At 35.1% G+C, this 12,088-nt stretch overlaps 1 protein-coding gene across 2 annotated transcripts in view; it reads right to left on the minus strand.

Annotated features, from left to right (window-relative positions):
* TPR (translocated promoter region, nuclear basket protein) overlaps positions 1 to 12,088 on the minus strand; it is a 62,979-nt gene that overhangs the window by 19,163 nt on the left and 31,728 nt on the right. For both annotated transcript variants that reach the window (XM_045298150.1, XM_004706667.2), the window contains exons 31-40: positions 11,934 to 12,064; positions 9,998 to 10,208; positions 8,973 to 9,116; positions 8,269 to 8,467; positions 5,868 to 6,073; positions 4,810 to 4,871; positions 3,640 to 3,848; positions 1,941 to 2,213; positions 1,128 to 1,276; positions 374 to 457 (exon numbers count right to left, since the gene is read on the minus strand). In XM_045298150.1, coding sequence (XP_045154085.1) covers positions 374 to 457; positions 1,128 to 1,276; positions 1,941 to 2,213; positions 3,640 to 3,848; positions 4,810 to 4,871; positions 5,868 to 6,073; positions 8,269 to 8,467; positions 8,973 to 9,116; positions 9,998 to 10,208; positions 11,934 to 12,064 — 1,668 coding nt within the window. The remainder of the gene's footprint in view (positions 1 to 373; positions 458 to 1,127; positions 1,277 to 1,940; positions 2,214 to 3,639; positions 3,849 to 4,809; positions 4,872 to 5,867; positions 6,074 to 8,268; positions 8,468 to 8,972; positions 9,117 to 9,997; positions 10,209 to 11,933; positions 12,065 to 12,088) is intronic.

Genomic DNA, 12,088 nt, shown 5'->3' on the forward strand with positions numbered 1-12,088 from the left:
AATTCTGACTCACAGTGACCCTATAAGACAGAGTTAAAACTGGCCCTGTGAGTTAAGAGTCCAAGTTTTTAGAGAATAGAAAGTCACAAGTTTTATTATTACTAAAGGTTAGAAAATAGAAGTTTAGAGAGTTAGCGATTTGCTTATAGTCACACGGTTCATCTTAACATCACTTTGTCCTTCCTTCTAAATGATCAAAACAGCTGACAATCCTTACTCATGATAAACAAGAAAGAACCTTTACTGGTCAATTCTAATACTATTTCATTAATCATTAACAGTAATAAATAAACAAAATCCCCAATTATGTTTAAATTTGCCAAGCTAATCATCAAAAGCAACAATGTTACATAAAAAGCAAGTTTTTACTTACTTCTCCAATGGAATCTTGTGAATCTTGGGTGTATACTTGAGTCTCGACCTCTCCATCAGTACTTTCTTCTGCCATAACTTCTTCCTGAATCAAAATACGTCATTTTTTTTTCATGACTGCATGTGAGGATTTATCTGTATAACCAGTTTTGCTAATAAAATATTTACCTATAACTTTATGAAACTATAAAAAATTAGCTCATTTATAAAATATAATAAATCACGTTCTTCTTTATATACAAAGCCTAATTCTGAATACTAATAAATGCATGCTAATACAACCAATGTAATTGTCTCAACATTTATTAGTAAAGCTTAATTCATTACAATTTAGATTCCAAAAAGGGTAATATAGTCCCATATATACGTATGCTGAAAACACATAGCTGATACAGTTTAAAATGCTCAAAAGACTATAATATCCCTTATTCTTTGAAATGAAAACCAACCAAGCAAGCATAAGATACCTTTGAAGCAGAATGTAATTTCAAATTTTGTAATTACATTTTAATTGAAAAGAGAACAAATTCAATTAAAATTATATACTAAAAATATAAACAGTTTGCTGCCAATAGCAACAACATCTCTGTTCTGAGTAGAAATGTAGTAATTTCAACAAGTTTCCAGATAATTAATGTTTACCCGAACAGGTTAACTTACCTTGTAGTAATGTCAATATAGAGAATATCTTAATTGTATTGGTATAAGTAACAACAAGCAACAATAGCAATCACAACAAAAAAAACTCTACATACCTCAGGTCCTACAGGTGTAACACTTTTCAGTTTCTTTGAAACAGGCATTTCCACTGCATCATCAGACACTTGGTCTGATGTTTCTATGGTACTATCTTCCTCCTCTTCACGTGTACGTTTTGGCAAAGAAGAACTAGGGGTTGCTGAAACTTTGAAATGAGATCATTTAAATCTTGAATTAGAGAATGATAATTTAGATAAAAGATAATTAAAAAAAATTGTTTACTAGTGTGGTTATTTAACTGACAACATATTAAATTGTATAAAAATCAATCAAGCCCTTGATAAAATTTTCATCACCATAACTTATCCTTGCTGAATCATCAGTTATCAACCCATTTTTGCTTCATGAAGGCAGGCACCATTTACAGTATATAACAGATTCATTGTGCCATACAGAGAAGATTCAAAAAAGATGATGGAAAAATTCCATTATATTTTAATTACATTTCTCTACAACTTTGTGAAGGCCCCTTACATAATTGTTACTCACAAAGCAGAGAGCCTTTGCCAGTTTATAAAACCTAGGATTTCTTGGATAAAACAATTTATAATGTATGCTATTTGAAGAGAGTTATATGACCTTGTCTTGGTACTTAGGATCTTCATTAAGTTATAAATGTCATGGGTCATAACACCTTTAAAACCTTTCCAAATATAACAAGAGTGAAAGTGTGATCTTAATAATAAACATGAGACAACACTTTAGTAAAAAAAAAAAAAAGAAATAAAACCTTCTGATATCTGGGAGGAAACAAGTACATTCAAATTATACTCCAGATATGTATTATACTCATTTAAAAAATAGTTTACCAGTGCCAAAAACTGCTGTGGAAGTAGAAGGCCGCTCAATTGGTGAACTCTGAACAACTTCTACTATGTTTGCAGAGATCTCTGGATTTGTAGGCTCAATCTGAGGATGACTCTGTTGAGTAGGTTGCACAAAAGCCGTAGCTTGTGTTTGTTGCTGAACAGTTAAAATGGGTTGAGAGATGGAAGGCTGGATGTTAGGACTAGTAGAACGAACAGATCCACTTGTACTTCCAAAAACTGGAACGTGTTCCACAGGCCCTTCTGACTGCATAGCTAAAAAAAATAAGAGTAATGATTTAATAATAACGAAAAAAGGTTCTATTTCAGTAAGTTAGCAAAATTTCAAAGCAATTTAAAAAGATGCAATGCACATGACTTTAGGTCTTCTATTGTTACCAAGGCTTCCCTATTCTGTAGTTTGTTTCACATTTTACATGTTTACTTTCATACTTATCTCAACACTCATTAAACAAAATACTATAGGTAAATATAAGGTATACCTTTCCTTACTGATTATGATTGGTATGGTAGCCTGTAATAAATTTTTGATTTGAATGATCTGAAGTGGTATTGGTATTATAGCATCAATTAAAACAAACAAAAACCAAACTCACTGCCATGGGGTTGATTCTGACTCAAAGTGACCATATAGAGCAGAGTAGAAATGCCCTGGTAGGTTTCTAAAACTGTAACTCTATGGGAGCAGAAAGGCCACGTGTCTCCGCAGAGTGGCTGGTTCTTTCCAACTGCTGTCCTTGTGCTTAATTAGCGGCTCAATGCAAATTCAAGGTGAATTTATTTAAATATCATAAAATTAATATTAGTATCAGTTTGATACTCATTTTTCTCAGTTAAAATATTCTATACGTTCACAGAATATATACATACCATATATTTCTAAATGCTTCAGTAATTTGCTAAATTCAATCAAACAGTTATTAAAATGAGAATGTATGGAAATGTTCATCCATTTAGCAAAGCTGAATACCTACTTTGGGGTTGGGAAAGGAATTAAACAACTGAGAATATGATTCTTGTTGTTAAGCTTAATCCAGAGGGGAAAAAGGCATGAGCACAAATGAATAAAATAGAAAGCACTTCCTGCCATGAGTAACTAAGTGAAGAAAATAGACTATGTTGTGATAAAGTAAGGTCAAGTTGAACCAATAATTTAGCATGAGTTTTCACTTTTGCATGGATTTAAGTTTAGCCCTAAAAAAACTTACCATATACTAAAACGAAGGAGCCCCGGTGGTATAATGGTTAGGCATTGGGCTAATTACAAGGACAGCAGTTGGAAACCACCAGACCAGCCATTAAAGATGAGGCTTCTTACTCCCGTAAAGAATTAAGAGTCTCAGAAACCAATAAGGGTGCTTCTACTCTGTTCTATGGTGCTGCTGAGTCAGCATCGATATTGATAACAGTTGCGTTTGAATATACTAAGATGGGTTTATTTCCCCGCTGCTTCATCAATAAAAGGATGAGAAGCAGGGAATGGGGAAGGAGGGAGGGAAGAAGGAAGTTAATTTGTTGCACTACTAGGCATCCCAGGGGGTATTCTCTTAGAAACATTAACCACCCACTTTATTTCTTGATGTACCTTTGGCTTTATGTGGGCCTTATTAGTCATTGTGGTCACTGGCATGTTCCCATGATAAACATAAGATACATTAAGATCTGTATTAATTTCACTTACCTTCTTGTGATTCCACTTGTGTTGTGGGCATCACTGTAGCCGTTGGAGTAGTTGTAGGGTTTGTAACAGTTGCAGGTGTAACCATTGGGCGTATACTAGCCCTGGGTGTGGACTTATTTCCAGCCATAGCTGCAGCAGTTACTTTGCTGGGGGTAGACACAACAGGAGTTGGCTTGATATTGGCTGTTGGTGGTTCTGATGTGCTGGCACTTGCAGAAGGGAAGATCCAAGAGGAGATTTATAAAAAATTACTACCAATACTGCTTAGAAAGTATATAGTAGTAAAAGCAAATGAAGCACATGATTCTCAAAATAGATGTACAGCAGGGATGACTTAAAAAAAAAATCTTTTTATTTGGGGCTCTTACAACATTCAAGGATGACTTTAATATGAATTTACATTTTTTAGACTGGTTTTCCTAACATTGCTACTGATAGATTTTAAAAAATATTTTCAGCAGTTAAGTATATATGTATTCTACATATTGGTTATGGTTCTATACAAAGGGCTTAAAAATGTTTGTGGAAAATATAATTAAAAGACAATGGAAGTCCCCAATATGTTTTACTTTACTAAATACTTCAAATCCCTAAAAATGGTTTTGATTTTTCAAGCATTAAAAACTGTGTAGAAAGTCTCCCCAACATACTACAATTTTAGGATTAAGGCATTGAGAAAACGAAGAATATATTCAATACTGAATCACTAAACTCAGCACCATAGGAAATTATACTTTGTTTTCGATGTAAACCAACTAGAAACTTTAAGAGATGATGACTTTTTTCTCTGTCTACACAGCTCTACCCATTGGGCTGTGATTAGAATGGACAAAAGTTCAAAACCACCAGCACTCTGTGGAAGAAAGACTGGGCTTTCTACTCCAGGAAACAGTCTCAGAAACCACAGGGGTCACTATGAGTCAGCATTGACTCAAAGGCACCGCATACCAAATATATGGATCATATATTTGCTGAAAGCAAGAGTAGAGTTCTGAGTTAAAAAAAGGTTTGTGGGGACAAAAAACACTATGAATGTATGTATTCTTTACTTTGAATATGTCTATTAATCATATAGATTTGTTTCTATCTAGATCTTCCCTGGAACTTTCAAAGAAATTGAAATGTGAAAGAAATTTCCAAGATAGCAAATTGTAAAGGAGCTAAACTCACATTCCTCTTTCACCAGAAGCAGGAGTGGTTTTCAATGTGATCTGTCTCTGTTGTTCTGGGACCTATAAAAAGAAAAGTATTTATGAAATTTGCCAACCCCACAAGATCCCAGATTACCTTAGTAAATTTTGGACTCTAATAAATTTAACTCTGAAGAAAACTGCAAAAAAACCCACCTTGGTATTCGACCCACCTGGACCCCCTCAGCTGTCTCTGCACAACTTCTCTCCCCAAGCCCAGCACCCTGGGCACCCTCCTGCTGTCCGTTTGGCTCCCCCCACCGCCTCTGGTGGCCTCCTTCAGGGTAACATACTGGCAAGGAGCAACACATTAACAGAGGACTGCGGGCCAGCCCCAACACGAGCTATGTATTTCATTTTGAAATTTTAGGGTCGGCTTATACTCAAGTATATACAGTAGATATTCCCTCACAGAAAGGTCACATAGAAGGGACAATTCAGGCAGGGTGCAGTATAGCAAGGATGAAACACCAACATTCTTTAAAGCTTCTCCCACTTACTTTCATTACCCCAATTTATCTCACACATCCTGCTAACTAGAGTACGTACGTTGGTACAGATAAGAGCTTTCAACACACAGAAGCCAGAATATGTACACCCTTCAGAAACAGTAATGGGAACAGCGATACCATGAGGTTAGGGGAGGGTAAAAGGAGAACTGATAGTGACGTATAACTGCCCACTCCACACTGGGCAGAGATGAATAACAGAAATGAATGCAGGGATACAGCGGATGGCTTAAGATATGGGAAAAAAATATCTGTATACAGATATAATTTATCAAGTGTTCATGAAGTTAGAAGAGTGGGGGAGGCAAGAAAGAGGAGCTAATAATAAGGGGGTCAAGTAGAAAGATGTTTTGAAAATGATGGCAACATGAAAAAGTTTGCTTGATACAATTGATTTATGAATTGTTTTATTTGTAAGAGCCCCCTAATAAAATGATTAAAAACAAACAAAAAAAAAAACACTGCAGGGTACTTTTATTCAAAATGTACAAAGAAAAAAGTTATTATTTAATCTGAATTAGTTAATCACCTTATTAGTAGGTTCTTGCGGTTCATCTCTTTGCTCCAGGTGTCTCTCTTGATGTTCTCTAAGTTCTCTTTCCAAACGACTAATTCGACCTTCATACTGGGACTTAAGAGCAGTCATACGTACATCCAATTCATCTTTCTGCTGATCTAAGGCTCCATTTCTTTGTTTAAGCTCCTCATTTTCTTTAGTTAGCTGATCTTTTACACCTAAAGAGGTAACCAGGCGATTTTATTATTCGAACCAAACATTAAAGGTAAAGGATATTCATTCATGTGCTTAAAGGATGCATAAGGGTCGGGTCAGATTTCACTACTGTACCTTAAAATGTATAGAAATTCTGCTACAACATACTTCTCAATAAGCAAAGTTGTAAACATGCTATTTTCTTCCTCTAAGACGGTGGTAGTTACATAATCTGTTGTCAATTTGAGACGAGTGAAGGGGTGGAGTTTAGCCTGTCAATCAGATTGTAGCTTGATGACCTTATTTGGAGTCACCAAGGAGATAAATAGCTCACTGGAAGCAGGACACAGACCCACTCCCTACAAGATATTCCAGGTGAGAAGACACATGGAGCTATGCTAGAACCCTGGAGCTGAAGGAGCCACGTGGAGACCCCTGCCACTGTGGAGATGCTTTTGCTGCCACTGGATCCACAAGACTTTCCACCCACTGGCCTGTGATATTCCTGCATTTGGCATCATTGTATTGTATGTGTTGTGTGAGTGTTACAAAGACACTGGTACCAGATATATGGGCTAATATCAGACTTATGGACTTGATACGGGCTTGGCTGGGATGATTTCTCAATATTCAATTGCTGTTTTATATAAAGCTCTTTCTTATATACATTTGTCTATGACATTATTTCTCTAGTCTACCCAGACTAACACAAAGACAAAAGTATTTTAACTTTCCTGAAGATCTCATAAAGTTAAAAGAATCCATAATAAATTGTACTAAGCAGAACCCTGTGATATGATCTTAAAAACATTATTTAAATGAATTAAAAATATAAATGTTATGGTTTGAAACATTTTCATTTCATATAATCTATAGCAATACTCCAAAACTATTAACATTTTATAAATTAAAATTTTTTACTATTCTCGTAGAGATCATTAAAATAATGTTCACAAACCTAACTGATTTAACCTTTTATTTACTGAGCAGATTGACAGTGAAAATTTCATTTGGGCCCTGAACTTTGCAGCACTGGGCTCCTCAGAAATCTGATGCAGTATTCTCCCTGAAGGGTAAGAAGGGCCCTTAGGCTAATGAGGTAAAGAAAAACCCCTGCACTATTAAGATCCAATGTCGTCTAAAAACTTAAAAAAATCCTCTGGGTAGCATAGTTTTGGCTCAAAGCATCTGTCAAAAGGTAGCAATAGTTATACTCTGAAACCAACGGAGTCCTGGTGACCGTGGTTATGAGTTGGGCTGCTAACCACAAGGTTGGCAGTTCAAAACCACCAGAGGCTACCTGGTCGAAAAACAGGGGTTTGTACTCTTGAAAACAGTCTAGGTAGCTCACAGGAACAGTTCTACCCTGTCCCAAAAGGTCACTATGAGTCAGCAACAGCTCAATGGCAGTGAGTTTTTAGTTTTAAAACCAAAAAATCCACTCAAAACCAAACCCACTGCCATCAAGCCAATTCCAATTCACAGTGACCCTATACTACAGAGTAGAACTGTCCCACTAGGTTTCTGATACTGTAACTCTTGATGGGAGTAAAAAGCTTCATCTTTCCCCCTTGGATTGGCTGGTAAGAGCACAATGCATAATCAACTACACCATCAGGCATCCTCTAGACAAAGGATAGCAGTATCTAATTTAAATAATAATAATAATTTATAAGTTATCTAGGGTTCGTGAAGGAGGGGGTCGCGGGGAGGGAGTGGGGAAAATGAGGAGCTGGTACCAAGGGCTCAAGTAGAAAGCAAATGTTTTGAGAATGATGATGGCAACAAATGTACAAATGTTCTTGACACCATGGATGGATGAATGGATTGTGGTAAGAGTTGTTCGAGACCCCCAATAAAATGATTTATTTATATATATGCCTCATTAGCAAAATGCCCAGGAAGGAATTTCATTAGGAAAAAGTTGAAGCACTGAAATATGTAACCAATGACTCTGAACAAGATGTACAGTAATTAAGAAACAGGAAACCACCTTGCAGTATAAGCTTCTACCAAAAACATAGTTACTTACATAAATAAAAGACATACTCATCACTTGAAAACAGATTGCTCTAAATTATCTAATACAGTAAATCCACTTTCAAAACACAAAGCAATTACTTTATAGTACTGGTACTTTCCTCTTCCCATTAATTTCGTGCTTACATAAAATAATGAACTTTCGCTATCAAGTTTAAACCTTTATAAAAAAATTTACCAGCTAAGTGTGCAATTTTTGATTTTGCTGCTACAATAGCCTTTCTTGTTTTTTCTTCCTTTTCCGTTATCTGTTGTCTTAGCTGCTCCTCCTGTGTGGTTCTATCTTGAAGATCCTGACGAAGTCGTGAGAGTTCAGATTGTAGTTGCACAGTTTGTTCTTGAAGATTTTTTACTTCCACTTCTTTTTCAGATAATGTCTTTTAAAAGAAACCAAAGCATTTACCACATAAATCAAATTATTACATGTTGCATGTCCTACAGACTTTTTAAATTAAATGAAAGCATAATCATAAAAATCGTGGCCAAACCAAGGAAGTGGACAGTTGAGGATTAGTAGTAATGTGTGCCATCAAGTCAATTCTAATGCAAAACAATGCTTTATTCATCACAGAGTACAACTGTCCCAATGTGTTTCTCAGGCTGTAAATGTTTACGGGAGCAGGTCTCCAACAGCGCTGCTGCTATGTTTAAACCACTGACCCTTTGGTTACAAGCTAGAGGCTAAATTATTGCACCGCCAAGGCTTTTTCAGAGGATAACTATTATTTACTAATACATGCCACTCAAAGTGAAATGGATAAATACATTACATGTCCACATAACAGATAAATTACTGCCAGTATCTAACACTTAGGTTCTTTACATATTCACCAAAAAGAGAATTAGATACACTCACTCCTTTCAGTGCTCTCATTTTCCTACCTTCTGAAGATTTTCTACTTGATTCTCCAGTGATTTTGTTTTAGTCTCAGCTTGGTTGAGGGTTTCTTTGAGCTCCTGGATTTCCTGGACTGAGATATGCTGCTCCTGATGATCTCCAGAAGACTGAGCCGAGGTCTCTACGACCTAAGATGACAGATCAATGGCATATTCAAAAATCCCACCTCTGACCTTCATCGAGAATAAGTATCTTTAAATAAGCAACATGTTTGCCCTTTCATTGGATATTACTCAGCTAAGTGGACATCAGATACAGAAATTTTACTTTCACAATACAAATCAAGTCAGAAACTCTAAGCCAAACTCATGCATGCCATCAAGTTATGTACAACTCATAGCACCCAGCCCACAAAAAGCAGTTTACAAAAGTACATACACAATGATATCATACCTAGGGGAAAATATATTAGCCTCATGTAAAGATACACATGCTAAAGTATTAACCATGGTCTGAACTTAAGGAGAGACCTTTTGAAAATTTTTAAATGCACTTTTTGCTTCAACGTGTAATAAGCATATATTTAAGTACCTTTGGAAATTAACACCAAGATTTAGATTCAAAATGAAATATATATTGTTTTTAAAGCTAATTAAAACTTACTTAAATATAAAACTTAATTATAATGAAACTGCCATTTTTAATATACCAATTCTAATTAATAATAAATTTGAAAATCTTGAGTATAATCACAACAATAAAACACAAGAACAATTACGAGGATAGCACAGGATCAGGCAGTGTTTTGTTTTGTATACAGGGTTGCTATGAGTCAGAATGGAGTCCACAGGACATAACAAGAACAACAATAATAATAAACTTTAAAAAAGCAGTTGTTTTAAATTAGAAAATAAGACTAAAATACCTAGATTTTACAAAGTTCCCTTGAGCTTATAAAGGCATCTGGGACACCTTAAAGGGAGAATCTAAAGTGAAAAAGGAGAGATCAACTAAGCTTACACTTAAATTTAAGATAAAAAAAATTAACATTAAAATTTTCTCAAAATACCTTATCCTGTTGTGCTTTAAGTTCTTCATATTGAGTCTTGTACCTACGCCCAATTTTCTTGACTTGAGTAATAGTTTTAACCTTTTCTTGGATATCAACTATTTTTGCATCCAAGTCCTTCTGAATGTTTTCCTTTTCTGTTCTGAGTTTATTTAAATCTTCCCTTAGACTCTGGATTAAATTCTGGTTATTTGTCAAAGATGCATTTGATCTTATAAAAAAAGAATAGAGAATAAGTATATGATAGTGTTCAAAATGTAAAATACCTTAAGTTTATATTATTTTGCTTTATTAACATTAAAAAATACTACAAAATATACTTTTAACAATCATTCCTTAATTTATAAATTCATAGTCTTTTAGAAATAACTTTAACTCCTGACCTTTCAGATAACATCTGAGTGCTTAACCATTGTGCCATCAGGGCTACTTAGAAATAACTTTAGAACCTAGGCATATATATTCATATCACAGGTGAGAAAACTAAAACATAAATGGCAGCACTCTTGTTTTAAAACCAGGCATGCTTGACAGCAATGTCTATACTCTTTCTATTTATCAAGTGCTGCCAAACTTCTTCCACAAAGGACCAATAAATGTTAAGCCTTACAGACCATAGTTTTTGTTACTGTGCTGCTGTTGTGTTTATTAACGAACCTAAATGTAAACAAAATCTTCCTAGGGTTATAAATTATACAAAACCAAGTCAGGAGCCAGACCTGGCTTGTGAGCCACAGTTTGCCAATGAAAGAGAAAATATTGAAGTTGTAAAGGATTTTGTCTTATTTGGATCTATAATCAATGCTAATGAAAGCAGCAGTCTAGATCACACAACACACTGTGATATCTGCTACACAAGATATCTTTGCTGAAAGGCAAAGATGTTTCTGTGAAACTACCTGACTCAAGTCATGGTCTGTTCAATCACCTGATATGCATGTGAAAGTTGGACATTAAATAAGGAAGACCAAAGAATCAATCATTTGAATTATGATGCTGGCAAAAAAATATTCAAAGTATCATTGATTGTAATAAAAACAAACTAATCAGTCTTTTAAGTACAGCAGAATTCTCCTCAGGCAAAGATGGCAAAATTTCATCCCACATACTTTGGACACATTGTCAGAAGAGACCAGTCACTGAAGGAGGATTCCATGCTTGGTAAAGTTAGAGGAGCAGTGAAAGAAGACGACCTTGGACAAGATGGATTGACACAGTGGCTTCAACAATCTGCTCAAGCATACGTGAAAATCGTGAGGATGGAGCAAGACTGGGCAATGTTTCATTCTGTAGTGCATAGGGTCACTATGGGTCGGAGCTGACTCAATGGCACTGACCACTACCACCACTAACAGTTCCATAACCTTCACAGGCAAGCTCGTCACTTTAAGGTTAAGGACTAATCTCTTCTATTACTTACCAGACTACTGTTATTAATTATGATACTGTATATGACAAAAATTCTTAAGTTTTAAAGCATTCTACAAGGCCTGGGACACGGAGAAATGACACTAAAACCTTAACCTTAATATTTAATTCTTATGTGTAAAGAAATGGTACTTCACTGTCAGCTCATTAAAAGAATATTTACCACAATTTAAATAACTTCCTTTACTAAAACTTCTCAAGATATTCATGAATTGCCAAGCAAAAGAAAAACTTATCTGTAAAAGTTTGACTGTTTAGAAAACAAATTAATTTAGATTTAGTCACAAAGTGTGTTAAGTTTTTTAAAAAAGTAACAGTGTCACATGTGAAGGTATAACATTAAATTACTCCTTGTAGTTCTATATGGAAATTAAAGAAGGCTACATGTTAAGGATCCAGAATTTTCCATGCTTCCTAGGATCAGGAAGTATTGTTGGACTTTATATATAAAGAACAGATATCAAACTTAAGATTTCATATATACAACTTAGGGCTTTTTTCTACACACCTTGCAATTTCAGCTTTAAGTTTTCCAATTTCTTCTGTTAGCTGCTGAATACGCTTGGTGTGAACTTCCTTTTCAGAAAGCAGCTTCCGATATTCCTCTGTATCTGGATCTTTTTGTTGACTTACTAGATGCTAAAACAGCAAAAATGCATAGTT

This window comes from Echinops telfairi, unplaced genomic scaffold (genome assembly GCF_000313985.2).
Source record: "Echinops telfairi isolate 266 unplaced genomic scaffold, ASM31398v2 ScPeMD7_7424;HRSCAF=8462, whole genome shotgun sequence".
Classification (NCBI taxonomy): domain Eukaryota; kingdom Metazoa; phylum Chordata; class Mammalia; order Afrosoricida; family Tenrecidae; genus Echinops; species Echinops telfairi.